Source organism: Rhinatrema bivittatum, chromosome 3, assembly GCF_901001135.1.
Source record: "Rhinatrema bivittatum chromosome 3, aRhiBiv1.1, whole genome shotgun sequence".
NCBI classification, from domain to species: domain Eukaryota; kingdom Metazoa; phylum Chordata; class Amphibia; order Gymnophiona; family Rhinatrematidae; genus Rhinatrema; species Rhinatrema bivittatum.
Window position 1 is genome coordinate 123,743,276 of NC_042617.1, and position 24,547 is coordinate 123,767,822.

The following is a 24,547-nucleotide window of genomic DNA, read 5'->3' on the forward strand; positions in this document are numbered from 1 at the left end:
TCCTGGTGTAGTGCCTACTCATGTGGATGAAAGATTCTGCTGAAATGGTAAGTTTCTGTGTTCTTGATCCCTGGCAGCTGGGTCACTTGCAACTGAATGAAGTGTGCCAGCACCCACTCCAGAATGAGGACCAATTCTCTGCAAAGCGTCTTGGAACTGGATTCGCCTTCCGTGTTTAGATAAAACATGGCCACTTGATTGTCCATATAGGCCATTACTCTCTTCCCCTTTAACAAATGGAGGAAGGCATGGACAGTGTTCTTTATAGACTGGAGCTCTAGAAGATTGATTTGGAGAGAGTTTTACTGGGTGACCAAAGCCTTTGTGTTTTGAAGTGCAGGACATGCGCCCCCAGCACTTTGTGGATGCGTCCGTCGCCAGAACAATCTGATGTGCCAGGTTCCGGCAAGGTGCCCTCGATTCTAGGGTCAGGGGTGAAAGCCACCAATTCAAGTTTGAGATCATGGGTTGAGTCATAACAACCCTCAACGACATTGGGTGATTGCGCTGAGACCACTAGGACTTTAGACCCCATTGGAATTTTGACGTATGTGTAGGTGAGTGTGGGGGGACTACATACATTGCTGCTGCCATATGCTCCAATACTGTGAGAACCTGACGAGCCATGGGATTCGATTTGGTTCTGCAGCATGGAGGCTAAGCTGTGAAAGGTTTGAATTCTCTCTGCTGGTAGAAAGCTTTGCAAAGTTTGGTGTTTATTACTACCCCTATGCATTGAAGGGTTTGAGACTTGACTTTTCGTAATTGATGATGAAGCCCAGATCTTCAAGGCAGGTTATGATCTGAGTCTGATGGGAATGGAGCAGTTTGAGATTTGAGGCCATTAGAAGCTAATCATCCAGGTAGGGAAAAACATTTATCCCTCTCTTGCATAGGTGGGCCACAGCTACTGCTAAACATTTTGTGAATACTCTGAGTGCTGACGACAGGCCGAATGGAAGGACCTCGTACTGGTAGTGTTGTCTTTACCTGAAAACAATGGTAGAGTCAGGAAGATGGGGGCTTCGAAATGTGGGAATAGGCATCCTTGAGATCCAAGGAGCACATCCAGTCGTTGGGTTGCAGAAAAGGCAGAATGGACTTGAGAGAATTCATCTTGAATTTCTCTCACAGAATAAATTTGAGGGCTCGGAGGTCCAAGATGGGCCGCATTCCTCTGCTCATGTGGGGATGAGAATGTATCGGGATTAGAATCCCTGATTCTGTTGATGCCAAGGCACCACTTGGATCACCAGTTGTTGGAGCAACAGCTATACGTCCTGTTGGAGAAGCACATTGTCCTTCCTTCCCCTGAAGGATGGAGTAAGGTGGGGCAACATCGGAACCCTCCGAAAGTTCAGTCTGTATCCATTCCACACGATGCTGAGAACCCAACAATCTGATGTCATGGGGGCCCAGGCCGCCAATTGCCCCTTGTAGCTGTGGCAAAATCAATTTCAAAAAGACTGTTGCGACTTCTGGTTGATGTTCTGAGTTGGTTTCAGAGGGAGTTAAGACCTGGTCTTCGGGGTTGAGTCTGCTGGAGCTGTTGCCTCTGCTGTTAGTAGGGTAGGGACTGGTAGGATGAAAAAGGTCTATACCACCACCTTTTGATAGAAAGCTTTTTTATACATCTGATAGAAGCATCTGGCGGAAGCTTGCTCTGTGGATGATGTGAGGGAGGAGACTGCAGCGTTCTGCTTCTTGAGCTGGGAAATAGTCTCCCGAAGCTTATCCCTGAATAAGTTCCCATTACAAGGGAGATCCACTAGCTTCTCGTGGACATCATCATGAATTGCACTGGCCCTCAGCCAAGCCATCATCCTGGCTGCTATGGAATTAACTGATGTCTCAAAGGCCTCGTAAATGGTGCTGAGCAGGTGACATAAGCCGCCTTCCATATCTGCTATGACCTGAGCTCGTGATTTATCATTGGCGGCCTATTCAACCCATGATTTCATCCCCTGAAGGCATTCATAGAGGTACTACGTATTTTAAAATTGATGCTGTTGAATCTTTTTGTTGAGCATTACACCTTGGAATACCTTCTTGCCAAAATTGAAGTGCTTGCTATCCTTACCTGGGGGCATGTTGGAGTACAGCCTAGTCTTTTTGGCTCGTTTGTGAAGTCCACGGACGTCGGCCACTCCTTGTCCGCCAGACCACAATGGGTCTTCCAACGCTTATTCCACTCTGCAGGATTCCAGGGCTCAGTTTGGCAAAACTTGGGGGGGGACGACGACACACCTCACTGCCCTCTTGGTTAGCCTGAATCCACACTGAGGAGATAGAAGAAAAGTAAGGCCCCTTCTTTCTCTAGCATCTTTGCCCACAGGGCTATGTTGCCCCCACCCTTCAAGTGTAAGTCAGGACAAAGAAATTGTTCATTGAGGTCCTCTGGGGATTCGGAAGAGATACCCGTGGACGATTCTGGAGAGGGTGGAGAAGAATATGCCAGCTCATGCCCAGGTCCAGAGCTCACAGGACTCAGATCAGTAGGTGCTTCATCGTCCCCTGCCACATCCCGGGGGTGGAAGAAGGGACATAGTGTGATAAGGCCTCTTATGATGGGGTACAGGCTGGTACCGGTTGCTGGACCAGTCTGCTGAATCGCAAAGAATGACTGCAGGGTTCTTGATATTTGTGACATGGCCTCAGAGGCTGCACTTTCTGTTTGATGGAGAGTAAAAGAACCCTTCCTCTTCTTTTGCGGAGGTGGGGAGACTTCCCGGCCCAACCCTGAGCCACCAGCCCTCTTAGACTTAGAGGAGCTGATGCCCGTAAGATAGAAGAATCTGGGTCCCTCTCAAGGCAAGAGCAGTCCGTGTCCCAACGTTCACTAATGGTTCCTGGAGCAAAGGCAGATACCTCTTATGTTGCAAGACAGTCAAGAGTCCCACGTGGACACTGCCCATCACACAGGAGGAAGAAGATCCTCCTGAGACGTGCAGGACATCCACGTCCAAAGCTTCGGAATCCTCCAACTCGTTTGGGGTGAACACTGAGGACCCCGTGGCCATGGTGCCTGAGAACCCCCTACTCCTGCGTGTGACCAGCTGCGACGTGTTCTCTAGTTGCGTTGAGTGCGTCTGTTCCTTATGACAGGATTTGTCCTTCACCTTCTGCCCCAGAAGGGACTTCTCTGACGTATGCTTCTCTGTCAACTGTGTCTGTGGTGCATCCCGCCAGCTTCAGGCACTCCACACCATGCGCTGTACTTGGTCTGTGCGTCGATCCGCATGCTGCTTCGGTCTCTATGCAATCTGCGTCAACACAACACATGGCTGCTTCCTGTTTTCTGTGCCATGGCGCTTGACACATTTGGGCTCTTCCGGGGTTTATCATCTGTGCCCTTACCTGCCAACTCTCTGGGGGTTTTGCCACTTGGGCCTTCCTGGAGGTCGGCTCGCCTCTGCTCCGCTGGCGTCTTGGCCTCCCTCCCCGGAAAAGATTGCGTAGAATGGTGGATAGGGGTATACGAGCCCAACGAGGCTCCCTCCATCTCCCGAAGCCTGGCTATCTTTTTGGCCAGCTGTCTCTGGGCCCTCTAACATCCTGCTACAGTCGCGGCAGGATATCTGGTCATGCTCAGGCTCCAGGCACAAGTAAAGGTAATTATGCCCATCTATGACAGACATAATTTTGCCACATTGGCAATGCTTAAAGCCTGGGGTCTTTGGAGAGATGGTAGCACTAAAAAGTGCTTTGGGGGCTCACAGAGATGAGTAGACAAAAACAGAAAAGAAAGACTTGAAGAAACTCGAGGGAGATTGGGAGAGAGAAGACCCGTGTCCAGTAGTGGCGCAGGAAAAAACAGAACTGAGGCAATGCAGGCAGTCGCACGCGGGAATTGTGGTGCAAGCGCACAGAACATAGCTCTGTATATCCGGAGAGAAGTTCCCGCCTCTGGCTTCCGGGGAATGTCCCAAACAGCATGGCTAATTCAGCCTGCTTATTGACTGAGAAAAGCACCTGAGTATCATTTTGCTAGCATTTAAGTGCTGAGGGATGAAAGAGAGAAAATAAGTACATAAAGTCAATTTCTTTTCACATCTGGCATCTACCAGGGACACAAAATGCAGGTTGCTACAATTTATAGATTGATAACCCTTCAGCAATATGAACTACCAATTGAATATTTCACGATCACTGTTTTCTAACCAGTTGCCATCAAAGTGATAATGGTTTAGGAAATGATGTATAGCCAGACCATAACAGGGCATCTGTGAGCTGTAAGAGGAGATGAGAGAGCCTGTGCCAAGAAGAGACCAGACATGCCGTTGCTGGATCCCATCCCATGGTTGCGAAAGAGGAGGCAAGGTAGGCCACCGGCACACGCCATCTCGCTGGTGGCCGAAGAGTGAAGGAGGTTGCGGGGCCATTGGCATATCCCATCTTGCCAGCAGCAAGAAGACTGAACAAGGCCGCGGGGCTGCAGGCAGCCTGAGTGAGGAGGTGGCCACGGGACCCCCTCCTCTTCCCTTGGAGACATGAGGAAAAAGAGGGAGAGGCCTGGTTGAGATAGGGGGTGTGAGCCTTTGTGAATGAGAAGGGAGCTTGTTTGTGTGTATGTGTATGTAGAGAGATATAGATATAGAGAGAGTTAAAGGCTTTTGATTCTACACAATTCATTTTTTGGATATAAATGATATTCTTTAACCAAATAGAAAAGATTGATGTGCATGGAAGCACACACTGTCACTGATGTGTGGAAGTTCATCTTGTTGCTGACTTCAATTCATTTCATTAAATGGGTGTACATGGATCTTAACCCTTTTACTGATTTCGTGCTAATGGACTTTTGTATGAATATTTTATATTAAGCTATGGGACTGTTGTTCTGAATAAATTTTATTAAATGTGTTCAATTCTCTTACAATAATTTAATAAATATTTTTGTACAAGATAATTTTGATATACTTGTTCCTTCGTTTTGTATTGTTATAGTTTTGTATTGGGTGGGTACTATTTATATATATATAAAAAAAAAATTGTCTGTTTGACTATCTATATATAATGTGTATGTGTGTGTGTATATATCAGATTCGATCTCAGCCCATTCGAAAATCTGTAGCATGATGGTGCTGTCAACTTTCCCCAAGGAATTTGACAGGGCTTGAACCATTTGTTTTTTTTTTTTACAAGTCTAATGCTTTTCGGCAGAGGGCTCTCTTCTCCAGTTGCCCTTTACAGTGTGTGTGTGTGTGTTTGTCCCTCGTGGTGAGCAAAACAGGTTGTGCTCCGCAGTCACAGGACAGACCTAGGACTGCATTCCTGTTTGAATCCTAAGGGGAGTAGATACCAAGAGGGTACTAGCAAGGGCTCCAACCTCTGCCAGCAGCCCCAAATCCTCCTAGCAGAAGGAGGAAGGCTGCTAACAGCTAGTGCTCAACACACCCTCCCCCATGCTACTTGCAGAAGGAGGGCTGCTGGTGATGAAGTTCCAGCAAGATGAGGGGAGCAGAAGGGAAGGGAGGAGCTTATGGGAAAGTGAAGGTAGATGAAAGATGTGACAAAGTAGAGCAAGCAAGAATGTATTGGGGACTGGGATGAGTTGGAGAGTTGGCTCCTGCCCAAAGGAGATGCTGAGGAAGGAGAGTAGAGTAGGATTCCTTGAGTGTAGCAGAGTTGCTGTCTTGCTAGAAATATTTTTACTCTCCCTGTCTTCCATACTTTTGTTGGAACCCTTCCCCCTATCTCCTGGCTCCCCCTTTCACATTTCAAATCACTGAAAGGGCCAGACTCCCAAGGGGGAATGGCTTACACATTCTCACCTGGTTCATCAAATCTTCAAAAGAAACTTCCAGCCCTCTTTCTGTTTTGAAAAGTTGCTCTGGTCCTTAATTTAAAAAGTTTGAGGACCTCTGAACTAAATTAGCCTGCTGCATACAACCAAGGTTGACATGTTTTCTTTCTCTTTTTTTTTTAAAGAAAAAAGTTTTAAAATCTGTAAAGATCTTCAATAATTGAACTTTTATGCATGTTCAGTAATGTAAACTACATGAAAATGCATGCAAATGTCAGTCTTCAAAATTAAGACTTGTTGCAGAATTTACCTCTGAACTACTCTATATGGTTGTATGAGCAATGGGAATGAGAGGTTATAGATAGGGGAGAATAATTCTTGACTGCTTGTCTTTATTCCATGTAAGCAAAATTTATTCTTGTGTCTATCGCATCAGTATACATTTTTTTGAGAAACAATGGAAGTAGTGCTGCCTTTCTTTATGTGCTGTAATGGCCTTGTATTTAAGCAGTCTATTCTGAAACAGGAATGGTTCATTTTCGAGCAGGTTTTGTTCAGAAATGCCTTTTCATTGAATAGAAACTGCAATGCATTAATTAGAGCAAAAACATTTTGTTTATGTAAGATTTTTGAAAAGGCAGTATTGAAATATTACATAAGGAAAAAGAAACCCAAAACTTATAAAACATGATCATTCCATTGAACATTTATGATATTGGTTTACTCTTTTTAACCTTCGTGAGAGTTGAGAGAATTAATTTTGACAAGTTATTGGATTCTGTTGTGCATGTATACTTGGATTAAAATTTGAAACCAAGTGGACTTCTGACTTAACTCATAGGTTATATGTTCCACATTTTTTAAAGATAATAATTTTGCTAAGTTTAAATTAATTAGTATCCCTGTCTCTATGCAGGAATAAAAAAATACGTTGTTGGCTTGATTATTAAAACCTCATCTGATGCAACATGTGTTGAGGTAAGCTGTTTGGATTTTCTTTGTTTGGAGAAGTTTTAGGGTGGGAGAGCCTATTCTGATAATCTGAGAAATGTGCTCTCTTTTTCAGAAAGAGAAGGTGTATATAGGGAAGCTGAATATGATTCTCGTGCAGGTACGTGGGTAACCCAGCATTATTCACATCTGAGCTAATAATCTTTTCATGATAAACTTTGTTGCTTGGATTTCTCACAGGACAAGCAGGATGGTAGTCCTCACATATGGGTGACATCAGGATGCAGCCCAATCACGGAAAACTTCTGTCAAAGTTTCCAGGACTTTGACAGAAGTTTTCAGTGATTGGGCTCCATCCTGATGATGTCACCCATATGTGAGGACTAACATCCTGCTGTCCTATGAGAACACCTGTTACAGGTAAGCAACATTTGCTTTCTGTTTTACGTGATCTGACCAAATTTACTAGCTTTTTCTTTCTGAAATTAGCATATTGTGGAGCTTTTTTTTTTTTTTTTGCTATTGTACACTATTGACAGTGAGATCATTTAACAAATAAAAAAAAAACAAAAACCCAGGACCACTCAAGTCTTGCTACTCAAGTTTCTTTTTTATAACTTATTGTTAATTAGCAAAATGATACGGTAAAATACAACAGGATACACATGTCTATAGTACATTCCAAAAATAAAAATCGGATGTTTGGCCTCCCCCAAACTAAGTATGAGGACAGCCAAAAAATATCAACCAACCACTTTTGTAGTTTCCTTTCCCAAAGCCACAAATCCTAACTACCACCTCACTCCCCACCCAAGTTCTCTTTCCTCAAACCCAAATTTAACCTACTAAATTAAAATCTGTGGAGAAGAAAACAATCTATATAATGAGAAGTGCCCTTTTTGCGTTATCCAAAAGGGATAATAAAATTTGATCCTAAACCTTATTAACCACCTGATATTTCCCCCTTAGCAGATAAAACTTCCAATTCAAGCCATTTAGTCAGTTCTGCAAAACAATCCTTAATAGAACATGTATTAATCTTGTTCCATTGTCTCAAAATGATGCTTCTTCTATTGGCAAATAATTTAATTATGAAGATTTGCTTTCCACCTCCTAAGTATGAGGTACATTTAAAAAAAAAAAATACATATATCCTTGGGTCTTCAAGGCATTTTTAACCCAAACACAGTGGGCCAGATTTTATAACATGCGCGCGGGCATAGATTTGTTCGCGCAACGCAGCGCGAACAAATCTACGCCCAATTTTATAACATGTGCGTGCTGCAGGACGTTCTCCAGCTGCGGGGGGCGGGGGGGGGGAGAGGAACATTTCTAGTTTTACTCCACCTGAAACCATTATTCCAGTTGCATTTCAAACTCCATTTCTTTATCCCACATTTTCCAAACACGCAAACAGGGGAAACCTTGCCAGATTAAACTTTAGAAATTGGGCCATTTTCTCACTGATAAAACAGTTGAGAAAAAGTACCCAACTTAGAGGCTTGGAGTGTATCACAAATATTCGGAGGCCAAAGTGTGCTGATCTCTTCATATACCAAAATAGGTGTCCCTTTCAGCATTAGTCGCCCACCTCTCCTCTTCTGTCTTTAGTCATAAAAATTAGGCAAATTTATACCACCATCCACCTTGATCCTCCTCAAAATTTTTAGATTAACTCATGAAACTTTACCCATTCAAAGGAAGTTAGACATTATCCTGTTTAAAGATAAAAAAATGCGAGCAAATAGCTGAAGGCAACATTATAAATAGAGAATCCTGGTCAACCAATTAATTCTAACCACATTTGCTCTTTCCAACTAAGAGAGAGCCTTTTCCATTTAAGTGCATCTTTCCTAGCGAGTAGCCAGATGGACTCAGGACCAATGGGTTATGTGCTCTTCTGCTAGCAGATGGGAGACTGAGTCAGATTTCAAAACTGACAACACTCTAGATATACCTCTGCAGTAACCTCAACTCTTCAGTACCTCTCCGTCTCCTAGCAGATGCGGACACTATCCCACACACTAGAATAGTGTTAAGAATTACAGCAAAGAAGAAACAAAATTTATCTTTAAAGAAGATCGAGCCCAGCTCTCCTGCGGTGATACCTAAGAGTCCCTCCCCCAGTCGAGAATTCCTGAGGTGATCTCCGATATACCTCAGAGGTGTGCCTTGGTCCAGTAGCCGGTTCCCAGTGAGGACTTAGCCCCCAATATGGCTAAAAGACAGCGGGTGCAGAACCGAGCACGGCGGTGAAGGTAATTTCCTCCCCCCCCCCCCCCCGCCCCCCGCAGCTGGAGAACGTCCTGCACACAATTGGTAAGCGCCGAGACCAGGTAAGCAAAACATCTTTAAATTCAGGTCTCCAGAGCTTGGATTGCCGTACTGACTTCTTCTTCCAGCGAGGTTAAAAAGGGAGCACCGATTGGGTTGAGCAGCCTTGTTCGGGTTAGGCCCCGATCCGGTGCAAGGGTCCACACACATGGAGACCCGCGGGGGTCGTCTGTGCTATCTTCCCTTCTCGACCGGCGGTACACATGGGGCAGGCTGGGCGGCCGATGTGCCTAACTTGTGCGTATTCAATACAGACGTGCGTATAGCTGAGCGCACACTGAGTGCATCCATGCGCTTAACTACATGCACAGCTGCGTTTACAACTACATGCGTGCAAACACATAGAGACGATGGCACTGGCGCCCAAGAAGGCCAGAAGGCACTCTTTGCACAGCTTGCCACATAAGAGCCGAACAGCCTGAACTGGAGTCCTGCCTGTGTCAGCATTGCGAAGAAGCCCAGGGGGAACCAAAGCCTGGTCCCTTACTATCGGGGGGATGGGTCCGGAACTACTACAGACGATAGCTCCCCGGATCTGTACATCTCCGAGGTGGCTTCTCCACAGGAGGGCACCTCTGGGGCCCCTACTCAGATTCCCCCTGGGATTAACATGGACCCAGGGACCTTCTCCTGGTTGGAATTTTTCCAAGGGCTACAAGCCTTTGTTCAGACGCAATGAGCCTCGGCTGCGCCCGGGGCTCTACCCCTGCCTGAAGCACAAGATCCTCCCGGCCCTGCTCGGATGCCTCGAGACATGTCTCGCCTAACCAAGAACTTCCCTGACAGGGACCCAGACATCTCAGATGATGAGGGTGACTCCCTGGAAGAAGGAGAAATCCCTCCAGGAATGGAACCATACCGAACCATGCTTCTCTTCTTCCACAAGGACGAATTACCAGCCCTTATTTCCCAGACTCTGAAGACACTGGGTATTCCAGGCACAGACACTATGGCGGAACCAAAGAAGAACCCCATCTTGGTGTCCCTTCGTAAAGCATCATGCTACTTCCCAATGATGGAAGCCATCCAGGAACTGATTGACCTGGAGTGGGATACCCCGGAGGCCAGCTTCAAAGGGGGTCGGGCCTTGGAAGCCCTATACTCTCTAGAGCCAGTGAACAAGGAACACCTGCGTTTCCCGAAAGTGGATGCTATGGTCTGTGCTGTCTCATAGCGAACGATGATTCCCATTGAGGGAGGGGCTGCATTGAAGGATACTCAGGATAGACGATTGGAATCCATCCTTAAGCAGGCCTTCAACGAAACAGCAATGACACTGCAGATTGCTTCCTGCTGTGCACTGGTGGCACATTCCTGCTTGCTCCTCTCGAGAGAGAGAAGCAAATAAATTTGGAATGTATACCGGTGAGACGATGGAACCTGCAGCAACCTTCCTTATGGACGCAAGCTCAGACCTGGTGCATACCTCAGCCAGGGGCGTTGCCTCGGTAGTGGCAGCCAGAAGACAATTATGGCTACGGAATTGGTCTGCGGACGCGCCATCTAAAGCGAATCTCACAGGAATGCCCTTTAAAGGATTTCTCTTGTTCAGAAGCGAATTGGAGAAGTTAGCCAGCAAATGGAGCAAATCTCCAGTGCCTTGGCTACTGGAAGATAGGAGTAAAAGATCTCAGCTCCCCTCCCCCAGAAGAACCAAGGGCAGAGGCTTGCAGCACTTTAAACCCTACAGGAACTCGCAGTTCCAGGCACCTCGTCCCTCCAGAAGGTCCCAGCCCTTTCGGAACCGACAGACCAAGAGAGGAGCAGGCCCAGGGGAGGCTTCAGCCGTGCACCACAATGAGAATGGGATGACCCATCCACAGGAAGAGGAGATAGGGGGTCGACTTGCCCTTTTCTACCAAAGATGGGTTGAGAACGTCTGACAAATGGGTACTAAACATCATTTGAGAAGGTTACTCTGGAGTTCCACAGCATCCCTCGAGACAAATTTATGATGTCACCCTGCCACTCACACACCAAGAGACTGGCAGTGGAAACCATTCTGACAAGTCTACTCAGTCTGAAGGCAATAACTCCGGTTCCAAGCCCCAACAAAATAAAGGGCACTATTCCATCTATTTTATCATTCCCAAGAAGGAAGGATCATTCCGGCCCATCTTGGATCTCAAGAACGTCAACCGGCATCTGCGGATACTACACTTCCGCATGGAAACTCTTCGATCCTTCATAATGGCAGTGCAACCAGGAGAGTTTCTAACCTCCCTGGACATCTTCGAAGTTTACCTTCACATTCCAGTCCATTGGGACCACCAGTGTTTTCTACGCTTTGCGATACTGGGTCACCATTACCAGTTCTGAGTGCTACCTTTCAGCCTAGCAACCGCCCCCAGAACATTCTCCAAAATTATGGTGGTCGTGGCAGCAACACTGAGGAAGGAAGGGATCTTGGTACACCCTTACCTGGATGATTGGCTGATCAGGGCAAAGTCTTTGGAAGAGAGCCGGCAGGTGACCAGCAGAGTCATGAACCTACTACAGGAACTTGGTTGGGTCGTGAACACAGGCAAGAGCAGTCTGCAGCCCTCTCAATCTCTAGTGTACCTGGGGGCCCGTTTCGACACCAAACAGAACAGTCTTCCTCCCTCCCCCGAGGAGAAGGAAACTGATGGAACAATTACGATTGTTGATCAATGCACGTTCCAAGGTATGGGACTATCTTCAAGTCCTCGGCCTCATGGCTTCAACCCTGGAGGTCGTCCCATGGGCAAGGGCCCATATGCGACCGCTCCAGCGCTCCTTACTGTCATGATGGAATCCACTGTCCCAGGACTACTCAGTTCGCCTCCACCAGCAGAGGTCGTTCTCGGCTCCAGTGGTGGTTACAGGAAGACCACCTAAGCAGAGGAGTAAGCCTATCCCCACCGAACTGTACCTTGCTCACCATGGACGCGAGCCTGCGAGGGTGGGGAGCTCACTGTCAGGAACTGACGGCCCAGGGACAATGGAACAAGGAAGAGACTAAATGGAACATAAACCCGCCTGGAAGCTCAAGCAGTCAGACTAGCGTGCCTGTGATTCAGCCACAGACTCGGAGGCAAAGCGATTCGAATAATGTCTGACAATGCTACAACGGTTGCTTATATCAACCGCCAGGGAGGAACAAGGAGCCAGCAGGTGTCTCTAGAGATAGACCCTCTGAAGGCATGGGCGGAGATAAACCTACAAGGGATCGCTGCCTCCCACATCGCAGGAAAAGACGTAGTCTCAGCAGACTTCCTTAGCAGAGAGAGCCTAGACCCGGGAGAATGGACGCTGCCTTCCAACTGGCCACCCACCTCAGTGCCCAAGTCCCCAGGGTGTTTAGCCGCAGAAGAGAGCCGCACTCCCAAGGGATCGATGCTCTCTTCCAGACTCGACCAGAGGAAGACTTACTGTATGCCTTTTCTTCATGGCCGCTACTGGGCAAGGTCATCCACAAGATAGAACATCACAGGGGACTAGTTCTACTAGTGGACCTGGATTGGCCAAGACGACCATGGTTTGCAGACATGCAAAGACTCCTTGTGGGGGACCCTCTGTGTCTACCTCCACACAGGGACCTTTTTCGGCAGGGCCCGATTCTTCACGAAGATCAGTCTCTATTCTCTCGGTCTGGCCCTAGAGAGGACTCTCCTGAAGAAGCGCGGTTAATCAAAGGCCATGATTGACACCGTGCTCCGAGCGCACAAGTTCTCCACATCCCTGTCATATATAAGGATCTGGAGAGTATTCGAAACCTGGTGCGAGGACCGCAGGAGCATCCCGCGGACAGCCAAGATCCCCATGATTCTGGAGTTCTACAGGATGGTATGAAAAAGGAGTTGGCACTCAACTCCCTCAAGGTTCAAGTAGCCACGCTATCCTGATTCAGTGCCGAAGTGGATGGTATCCGGCTATCAACCCATCCGGATTTGTCCTGCTTCCTGAAAGGGGTTAAACAACTCCGACCACCCCTAAACTGGCTGGTGCCTGTATGGAATCTCAACCTAGTATTAGACTTCCTAGCAGGGGCTTCCTTCAAACCAACGCGCAGTCTGTCACTACGCCTCTTAACATTGAAGACTGTATTCCTGGTGGCAATATGGTTCAGCTCGTTGCATCTCCGAACTACAAGCACTATCCTGTCAGGAACCGTTCCTTAGGTTCACTCCTGAAACCATACAGCTGCGTACCGTCCCCTTCTTCCTACCGAAAGTGGTTTCCGAGTTTCACTTGAACCAAGACATCTCACTACCGTCTCCGGATGAACATAAGGACTCGGAAGACTCACGCCTTCTTTGCCATCTAAATGTCTGCAGACTCCTAGTGTGGTACCTGGATAGATCAGAACCAGTGCGCAAAACGGATCGCTTGTTCATTCTTCACAGCGGGAAGAAACAAGGAGAAGTAATCAAGGCAGCCTACATAGAGGCAGGAAAGCGCTTACCACTATAGGTTAAGGCTCATTCTACGAGGGCACAGGCAGTTTCTTGGGCAGAAACCAAGCTGCTGTCGCCCGCCGAGATCTATCGGGTGGCAACATGGTCCTCCATACACACCTTCTTCAGGTTCTACCTTCTGGATGTTCAAGCCTGAGAAGACACAGCCTTCACAAGGGCAGTACTAAGTGGGCCACGGGCAACCTCCCGCCCTGTCCGGGAGTAGCTTTTGTACATCCTACTGGTCCTGAGTCCATCTGGCTATACACTAGGAAATGGAGAAATTACTTACCTGATAATTTCGTTTTCCTTAGTGTAGACAGATGGACTCAGCATCCCGCCCACAGCTGCCCCAGAAAAGGAGAACCTCGGATAGCGAACCTCGAGACTAAGCAAATACGGGTAAGCTGTGGCCTACCCCTAGTTCAAGACACCCACAATTTGTCTGGTGTCGCCGTTAATTGATTGAGTGCACTGGCGGTTTTCAGTTTTGGAAATTAGTTGAACCAGTTCAATCAAGTTTAATCAAGTTATTTAGGCAAAGATATATCCACAATGGCTTTTCGAAGAGAATACTGAAGAGCTGAGGTTACTGCAGGGGTATATCTAGAGTGATGTCAGCTTTGAAATCTGACTCAGTCTCCCATTTGCTAGCAGAAGAGCACATAATTCACTGGTCCTGAGTCCATCTGTCTACACTAAGGAAAACAAAATTATCAGGTAAGTAATTTCTCCATTCCTTAAACGTCCTCAAAAAGAATGGGGTATAAATAAATTGATATAGTTTCCCCATGTTAATAGAAATTCTGATCTCTAAAATTTTCAAGTCATTCCATGCCCACTTCAAAGGACACTAAATATTCCCTTGAATCTCTTCCCAGTGTGTGAATGGTCTTTTGAATGCACTTATGTTAACCTGAAAAAAATTGAATTAACTATTCTATGTAAAATATACAAGTATATTGCAATACCTAAAGTACTGTATTTGCTTAATTGTACCGATGACTGTGTATTTAAGTGTCTCTAAAGAAAAATAATTTTGGGGGTTATAAAACCATTTTTGGTGTAACTGTCCCTGCTATTTTTTCAGATACTGAAACAAGAATGGCCAAAACATTGGCCAACATTTATTAGTGACATTGTTGGAGCAAGCAGGACAAGTGAAAGCCTTTGTCAGAACAACATGGTAATTCTTAAACTACTGAGTGAAGAAGTGTTTGATTTCTCCAGTGGTCAGATAACGCAAGTGAAGGCCAAACATTTGAAAGACAGGTAAGAAGAATTGTCCCTTTTTCAGATTTTGGGAGCTTTTTTTTATTATTATTATTACAGATGCTATCCTAAGTAATACATTTTTATTGTTGATATGGTTGCAGTACGTTTGTATTTAGTTTATAAATGGTGTCATTGTCCAAGAGCATCTTATAACAAAGGCTACATGAGAACGTCAAAATAGTACAGAGAATTGAATTATGACTGTATAGGGAAAGGCAAAATGAGAGGTTAGTTTTCAGTTTAATGGAAGGTAAAGGAGTATCCTGAATATTGGAAGGTTAGCATGAAGGAGAAAGAGCAAGTCAGAAGGAGACTTGTAGAGCACTAGACAAATCCTGGGTGCCAGGTTACCCAAGTGTCCAAAACCTGGTACCTGGCACCACCCCACGTTCAACAGAAAGCACTTCAGTGGCTCAAGAGGAGCATTAGAACATAAGTGCATAAGAATTGCCATACTGGGTCAGACCAAGGGTCCATCAAACCCAGTGTTCTGTTTCCAACAGTGGCCAATCCAAGTCACAAGTACCTGACCATTACCCAAACATTAAATAAATCTCAAGCTGCTTTTGCTTATTAATTAATAGCAGTTTATGTATTTTTCCTCTAGGAACTTAATCTAAACTTATTTTAAACCCAGTTATACTAACTGCTGTAACCAAATTCATGGAGTGCCCCCTAGTCCTTCTATTATCTGAGAGAGTAAATAACTGAATTACATTAACGTTTTCAAGTCCTTTCATGATTTTGTATACTTCTTTAATATCCCCCCTCAGTCGTCTGTTCTCCAAATTGAACAGCCCTAACTTCCTTAGCCTTACCTCATAGGGCAGCCATTAAGTACAACTATATCTGTTTTGAGATGCAGTGACCATAATTGCACACAGTATTCAATATGTGGTCTCACCATGGAGCAATAGAGGCATTCTCCTAGGACAAGCAGGTTGGTGACATCATCTGATGGAGTCCGGCATGGAAAACTTTTGTCAAAGTTCTAGAAACGTTAGCCAGCAAACTGAGCATGCCCAGCCTGCTGCTGTCCATGCGAGGTCCCCCTTCAGTCTCGTAACATAGCAAAGAAACGAGCGAAAAAATAAAATAACAAACCGAAGGTGAACCCAACATCGTGGGGAGATTGGCAGCATCGGCTTTCTGCTTCGGATATATTTAAAAATGTTTATTGTGAGTTTTTGCCTCTGTGGCCATTCTTTTCAAATTCTCTTAGCCTGTCTTATCAATGTCTTACATTTAACTTGCCAGTGCTTATGCTTAAGCCTATTTCTTCTGATGGATCCTTCCAATGTTTGAATCAAAATTTTTTAGCTAAAATAACTTTTCCCCTCACTTTTTAGTCATGCTGGCAATCGCTTGACATTTCTTCCACCTTTCTTAATACGAGGAATACATATAGACTGTTTTTCTAAGATGTTTTGTTTTTGGTTTGTTTTTTTAACAAGAAGCATTGCAATTTAAATGGACCTGAATGAAAACTTGTAAAAGGAAGCACCATGGTGACCCAGGTGAAGCCTTTGCCATTACAGCCGACCTGAGCCCGGGAAAAGACACGAGGGAGCGGAAGGGGACTTGAGAGAGAAAAAGGCAAAAAACAAACACCTAAAACATAGACAAAATGCTAAGCAAAATAAGTAAAAAATTAAAAAAACAAAAAACCTTCAGGCATATATTTGTTCCTTATACATAATATTTGATTCAATAAAAAAAAAAAAATGTAAAAGTACAAAATTTATAGAAAGCCGTACACCTCCCCAGGACTGACATAACGATTTGGCTGTTGCTAAAGTTTATTAAGTGTTTCATGTTCTCACCATGTGACATTGGATGAGAGGAATGGTATGAGACAAGGGAGAGCAGGCAGGGTAGAACTATGAATATACTTGAAAGTAATTAGAAGAATTTTGTACTGGTGTGTAACAAAACTGTGACATAAGAGTAATGGGGAGTAATAAAGGAAAGTGGCTGAAAGTTGAAGAGCCTGGGGGGATGGAGAGTGGTCTTGGGGAGGTCCATCAGCTGTCAAACAAGTGGCGATGTGGTTTATTTATTTATTTATAATTCTATACCGACGCTCATGAAAAGACACATCGCACCGGTTTACATATAACTCAAGGTCAGAAAATACATCGAACAGGGTGAAATTAACAGGATTAGAACTTCCAGAAACTGACAGGGTAGTCAAGAAAATTAACGGAAGGGGGAAAGGAGGCAAAACCTATGTACAAAGGAACATTTAAAACTGAAATTAGGATGTGAAAGCTGGGATATAGAGTCTGGGGGTTAGCTTCAGTTCGTTAGGGAAACGCTTGGCTAAAGAGCCACGTCTTGAGCTTTTTCTTGAAAGTCCGATGGCAGGGTTCTTGGCGGAGGTCTGTTGGTAGAGCGTTCCATTGTGCGGGACCAGCGGTGGAGAGGGCGCATTTTCTAAGAGAGGATTTGGCCTGAGGTGCATAAAGAGTACCTTTGTGGTATATCAACAAGAGGGAGGCACAGGCTCATTCCTGCTGTCCCTGGAGGTGGTTCAAGTGTGGACTTGGGCCCTCTTGTAGGAGATATGTCTGCATGCCACATACCTGCCAGGTCGTCTGAATGTCCTGGCAGATTGCTTAAGCTGCCCCTTTCAGCCTCAAGAGTGGTCCCTCAACCTGGGGGTGGCAGCCGAGCTGTTTCGCCGCTGGGGAACGCCGGATGTGACCTTCCCTCACAACTACAAGGTGAGCAAGTTCTTCTTCCTGTTGTTGGATGGACATCTGGCCTGCGATGCCTTCTCTCTCCACTGGGGGAGAGGCCTGCTATATGTATACCACCCTCTGCCGCTCCTACTGAAGATATCATCTCTCAGAATCAGGGCACCCTGCGCCATCCGAACCTCCGAGCGTTGGCCCTTACAGCTTGGATGTTGAGCATGTATTCCTTTAGCCTTTGGCACTCTCGGACTGCGTCTCCCAGGTACTGGTTGCGTCTCAAAAACCCTCCACCAGAAAGTCCTACAGCTTGAAGTGGAAAAATTTTCCATCTGGGGTGCGGGGCATGACTTGGATACCTTCTCCTGCCCCCTCCCTCAGCTGTTGGACTACCTGTGACACCTCTCTGAGTCTGGGCTTCAGACCAGCTCAGTCAGGGTCCACCTGAGTGCTGTCAGTGCGTACCATTGGGGTGTTGCTGGCACGCCGGTTTCTGCGCAACCTCTGGTAGGCCGGTTCATGCAGGGCCTCCTTCAACTGAAGCCCCCTCTTCAGCCTCCTGTTGCAGCCTGGGATCTCAACAATGTCCTGGCACAGCTCATGTGACCCCCCCCCCCCCTCCCTTTTGAGCTGCTGCAATCTTGCGACCTGAAGTTTCTCACCTGGAAAGTTTTGTTCCTGGTAGCGATTACTTTAGTTCATAGGGTCAATGAACACAAGTTCTGGTGACCTACCCACCATACACGAAGTTCTTCCATGATCGTGTGATGTTGCGTATGCATCCGAAGTTTCTGCCCAAGGTGGTATCAGATTTCCACATTAATCAGTCTGTCGTGTTACCCACCTTCTTCTCCAATCCTCGGTCCCACTCGGGAGAGTGAGCCCTTCATACCTTGGAGTGCAAAAGGGCCTTGGCTTTCTTTCTGGATCGTACAGCAAGCCACAGACCTTCCACCCAGCTCTTTGTATCTTTTGATTCCAAAAGACTGGGAAGGGCGGTGGGTAAGCAGACCCTGTGCCTAGGACGCGAGCATGATGTCTTGACCTGCACAAAATGTGCCCTAATAACACCGAAGGGTCGCAAGGCCAGAATGAAGAAGATGGAGCTTCTCTTCCGTGCTCAAACCCCGACTCCGCCCATTGCATCGACATCGTCGGAACCGGCACCGTCAACTTCGTGCCATTATCAACCACCGACCAGTGACCGACTGGCATCGACAACTTCTCGGCCATTGACACCCTCTACTCCCCCTCAGGATTGAGGGGATCGCAGGAAGAAACATCACCATCGACACCCTAAGACTCGGACCATCGAGGGAGCAAAATCATTAAGCTCACCATCGTCTGAGCTGCTGTTGAAGAGACCCCCGTCCAGGAAAGGCACCGACCATTCCTGCGACCGGGTCACCGAGGCAACCCTCACCCGATCAGGGATCGGGAGCCGCGACTTCGCCTTTAGCAGTGGTCCCTCCGGCTATGCCTCTGCCTCCTTCTTCTGTTCCGGAACCGGGGCTGCTTGCTTCAGGTCTCCGAGAAGAATTGGACCGGTTGGTTCAGGAGGCCATCGACAAGGCGATGCAACGTCTTAAGGTTTCTCCGGCACAGACACCGGTACCGCCTGTGGAACCGATCATTGACCCGATTCCGGCAGCACTGGCACCGCTGCTATCCAGGATGGAAGCACTTATGGCTGTTTTTCCACCTTTGGATCCCGGGTCTCCAATGGCTCCGATGCCCTCCCCACTGACAGCATCATCGGGAGGAGAAACACCGCTCCGCATCCTTCCATCGGGAGTTCTGCCTCAGCCATCTATGCCAATACGTCCCTCGCCACCGACCCATCCATCAGTGCCGATACGTCCATCGGCGCCACAGTGTCATCCATTGATGCCCTCGATGCCTGCACCGGCACCTTCGATGCCATCATCGGTGCCTCCGATAATTCCTCAGATTCCTTCGGAGCCTAGACCGGGACCTTCAGGTATCCAACCACCCTGTCCCCCTCTGGTTCCTAGAGGAACAGGTGCTGATCCTTATGATACCTGGGGTGATGATACTTCAACAGACACCGATGATTTACCTTTACCCAATCAGAGTAGGAAGCGTTCTCCTCCAGAGGACCTCTCCTTTATAAACTTTGTGAAGGAAATGTCTGAATTAGTTCCTTTTCAATTACAGATGGTTCAAGATAATAGGCACCAGATGATGGAGTTGTTCCAATTCCTGGATGCCCCTAAGGTAATTACCTCTATTCCCATCCATCAGGTCCTTCTCAATCTCCTCAAGAAGAACTGGGAACATCCTGGCTCCATTGCTCCAGTACACAGGAAAGCTGACACTGCCTATTTAGTGGAGTCCGCCCCAGGATTTCAAAAATCACAGCTCAGTCACCACTCGGTCGTGGTAGAGTCTGCACAAAAAAGGGCGAAGAGGTCAAAGCCTCACTCATCTGTTCCTCCTGGAAAGGAACAGAAGTTCCTAGATAACATTGGTCGCCAAGTATTCCAAGGGGCCATGCTCTTCTCCCGAATTGCAGCCTATCAGCTTTATATGACCCAATTTAACAGGGCCATTTTTAAGCAAATACAAGACTTCAGACTCCCTGCCTCAGTAATTTCAAGAGCAATTACAAACCCTAGTCAATAAGGGTTTTGAGGCAGGCAAGCATGAGATTAGAACATCTTATGACATTTTTGACACTTCTACCAGAGTGTCTGCAGCTGCCATCTCGGCAAGGCGGTAGGCCTGGCTCATGTCTTCTGACCTTCGCCCAGAAGTACAAGACCAGTTATCTGATCTGCCTTGTGTCGGGGATAATCTGTTTGGCGAGCAGATTCAATGGACGGTAGCAGAATTAAAAGACCATCATGAGACCCTAAGACAGCTCTCTTTGATGCCTTCTGACGTCTCCTCAAAACAGCCTTTCAGAAAGGACTCTAAGAAGTCATTCTTCTGCCCAAAGAAGTCTTACCCGCTACATCCAGATCTCGTGCCACGAGACCTTATCAAAAACCGCAGTCTCGTCAAGCCCGTAAACAAAAACCACAAGCAGCTCAACCAGGACCTGCTTCAGGTTTTTGACTTCCACTTAGAGAGCAGCAGCCAGATTGCTCTGTCGCACATACCAGTGGGAGGTCGATTTATGCCACTTCCACAACTTGTGGCATTCAATCACATCCGACCAATGGGTATTGGCAATCATTGCTCAGGGTTACCATCTGAACTTTCTCACCCTGCCACCGGACTCCACACCTCTACAGACGTTGAGAACATCCGAACACTCCATTCTTCTGGGTCAAGAGGTTTCCCTCCTTCTCCAGTCAAGAGCAATAGAAGCAGTACCATACTCTCAGCAAGGCCTAGGGTTCTATTCCCGGTACTTCCTAATCCCCAAAAAATCAGAAGGTGTCCGTCCTATTCTAGACCTACGGGCCCTCAACAAGTACCTTCAACAAAAAAAGTTCAAGATGGTCACCTTGGGATCGCTTCTACCTCTTCTACAAAGAGGAGACTGGCTCTGCTCTCTGGACTCCAGGATGCATACACCCACATTGCGATAACTCCAGCTCATCGCAAGTACCTGAGGTTTCTAATAGGCCCCAAGCACTATCAATATCGAGTGCTCCCATTCGGCCTAGCGTCTGTGCCACGAGTCTTTACCAAATACCTCGTAGTTGTCGCAGCTTTCCTCAGAACCCAAGGTGTTCACAGCTACCCCTACCTGGACGATTGGTTAATCAGGGCTCCCACTCAGCAAGCTGCTCTGTCGTCCCTGAATCTAACCTTACACATTCTAATTTCGCTAGGATTTCTTGTCAACTACGACAAATCCTACTTAGTTCCATCTCAAACCTTATCGTTCATTGGGGCAGACTTGGACACCTTACAAGCAAAAGCTTTCCTACCTCGACAACGAGCACTGACCCTTGTGTCCCTTGCTCACCAGATGCAGTCTCAGCACTCCGCGACTGCATGCCAATTTCTCCTCGTCCTGGGACACATGGCATCCTCAGTCCATGTCACACCAATGGCCCGCTTGGCCATGAGACTCATGCACTGGACTCTGAGGTCTCAGTGGACTCAAGCTATTCAGCCTGTCGGCCATTGTCCATATAACCGACTCACTCCGTCTGTCTCTCGCCTGGTGGATTGCCCTTCCAGGTTCCAAATCCTCAAATCATTCTCACCACCGATGCTTCCAACCTCGGGTGGGGAGCCCATGTAGCCAATCTGCAGACACAAGGCGTTTGGTCTCCAGAGGAAGCCAAACACCAAATAAATTTCCTGGAACTTCGAGCAATCAGATATGCTCTCAGGGCCTTTCAGGATTGCCTCTCAAATCAAGTCATCCTGATTCAGACAGACAACCAGGTGGCAATGTGGTACATCAACAAAAAGGGAGGCACAGGCTCCTTCCTTCTGTGTCAGGAAGCTGCGCAGATTTGGGAGGAAGCTCTCTCCCATTCAGTGTACCTCAGGGCCACCTGGTTACCGGGAGTGGACAATGTCCTGACAGACAAGCCGAGTCGTGTCTTCAACCGCACGAGTTGTCTCCCAACACCTCAGTAGCGAACTCCATCTTCCAACAGTGGGGATATCCTCGGATAGGCCTCTTTGCGTCCCCACAAAACCGCAAAGTGGAGAACTACTGCTCTCTCATTCGCAGCAAACACTCTCAACTCAGAGGCGCATTCTCCCTCTCTTGGACAACCGGTCTGCTCTACGCATTCCCTCCACTTCCTCTTCTCTCGCAGACTCTCGTGAAGTTATGTCAGGCAAGGGAGCCATGATCCTGATAGCAGCTCACTGGCCGTGCCAAGTGTGGTTTCCAATACTTCAGGACCTCTCCATCCGCAGGCACATTCCCTTGGGAAAGGACCTGCTCCTGATCACTCAAAACGACTGGTGCCTACGACATCCCAATCTTCAAGCCTTGTCCCTGATGGCATGGATGTTGAAAGGTTAATCCTTCAACCACTTAACCTTTCTGAGCCAGTTTCCCGTGTCTTGATTGCTTCACGGAAGTCTTCCACGAGAAAAGCTTACTCTTACAAATGGAAAAGGTTCACGACATGGTGCTCTTCTCAGTCCCTTGACTCCTTTTCCTTCCAATCCCAAAATTTCTGGACTATCTCTGGCATCTATCAGAGTCAGGTCTTAAGACTTCCTCCATTAGAATGCATGTCAGTGCGGTAGCCGCCTTCCATAAAGGTGTCGGGGATGTCTCTATCAGTACACCCCCTTGTAACACATTTTTTTGAAGGGCTTGCTCCACATCAAGCCTCTGCTATGTCCTCCGGCCCCTTCTTGGGACCTTAATCTAGTTCTGGGTCGGCTCATGAAACCACCATTCGAGCCTCTTCACTCTTGTGAACTTCGATATCTCACATGGAAAGCGATTTTCCTTTTGGCAATCACTTCAGCTCGCAGAGTTAGTGAATTGCAGGCCCTAGTTACCTATCTGCCTTACACTAAACTTCTGCAGGACCGGGCGGTACTCCGCACTCACCCGAAATTCTTACCTAAGGGAGTTTCGGATTTTCATCTTAATCCATCATACTACCTACCTTTTTTCCCAGGCCCCATGCCAACCCAGGAGAACAGGCTCTGCATATCCTTGACTGTAAACGGGCTCTAGCGTTTTACCTAGATCGTACAACTGCCCACAGGGAAAACACTCAATTGTTTGTCTCTTTCCACCCTAACAAGTTAGGGAAGTCTGTGGGTAAGCAGACTCTCTCCTCCTGGTTAGCGGAGCATATCCTTTTGCTGTCAGCAAGCGGGCATTCCTTTTCAAGACCCTGTTAAAGCACACTCTGTGAGGGCCATGGCGACTTCAGTAGCACACCTGCGGTCGGTGCCGCTTCCTGACATTTGCAGGGCTGCCACCTGGAGTTCCCTCCACACTTTTGCAGCCCACTATTGCTTGGACAAAGCCTGAAGACAAGATTCCATCTTCGGCCAGTCTGTCTTTCGTAACCTGTTTACAATGTGACGAACCAACACCCTTCCAACTGCCCGGTGGTGTTCAGGATGCCCTCTACAAATTCCGCCCCAGTTGTTGTGCCTGTTGCACGCCTTTGGGTACATTTGCATGTTCGGACATCCTCAGCTCGGTACTCACCCATATGTGAGGACTACCATCCTGCTTGTCCTGTGAGAAAGCAAATGTTGCTTACCTGTAACAGGTGTTCTCACAGGACAGCAGGATGGTAGTCCTCACGAAACCCGCCCGCCGCCCCGCGATGTTGGGCTCGTAACGTTTTGTTTTATTTTTTGGCACTGCCTGTAGCTTTCAAATAAGACTGAAGGGGGACCCCTGCTGGCTGCAGGGTTAGTGCCATGCTGGGCATGCCCAGTAGGGGCCAGTCAAAGTTCTGGAAACTTTGACAGACGTTTTCTGTGATTGGGCTGCATCCTGATGATGTCTTCCATATGTGTGAGGACTAACATCCTGCTGTCCTGTGAGAACACCTGTTACAGGTAAGCAACATTTGCTTTCTCTCAGTAATCTACTCTTCACTGTGGAGTCTGGGTTGCTTATTCAGTAAATGTTCCACTGCAGTCCTCAGTTTGGGACATCTCATATGTAATGGCTTATTCAGCTTGCTTATCAGTGGAACAAGCAAGATTGCTTTTCATAAACTGTGTTTTCCATAGATAGCAGGATGAAGTAGCCATAGAATACCCGCCGACCTTCCTGGAGAGTCAACTACATAGCTAGATTTAGCTCTGATGTAGACTGAAGAGGCTCAAGAGGGAGCGCACATGCTAGTAGAACTGAAAGCTCTATAGCTAGGAGAAAAGAGTTTGTTGACTGCCACCGGATGATGATATCCACATATCATGGTTAATTCATCCTGCTGTTTATAGTAAGAAAACTTGCTCTAGTCATGTTTTTAATTTGACTTGGCATTCTGGGTATATTTTTATATATCTAGGTGACAGGTTCCTGCTGTTATCCTGTTGTTTTCATAAAAATGTAGTTCTGATTACACAATGGAGTTCTTATGTAAAAGGAAAAAAAATCCTTGCATTGCCATAGTTTGTATTCCTGAACATGTTGCTATATGGTCACCCTGTTTTATATCTGACAGCATCTTTTTTGTTTGTTTTATTTATTATTC

General features: G+C 46.9%; 1 protein-coding gene across 4 annotated transcripts in view; it reads left to right on the forward strand.

Annotated features, from left to right (window-relative positions):
* Window positions 1–24,547, forward strand: part of XPO1 (exportin 1) — a 321,445-nt gene that overhangs the window by 91,746 nt on the left and 205,152 nt on the right. For all 4 annotated transcript variants that reach the window (XM_029593698.1, XM_029593697.1, XM_029593699.1 and 1 more), the window contains 3 exons: window positions 6,663–6,724; window positions 6,813–6,857; window positions 14,540–14,721. In XM_029593698.1, the coding sequence (XP_029449558.1) occupies window positions 6,663–6,724; window positions 6,813–6,857; window positions 14,540–14,721 (289 nt within the window). The remainder of the gene's footprint in view (window positions 1–6,662; window positions 6,725–6,812; window positions 6,858–14,539; window positions 14,722–24,547) is intronic.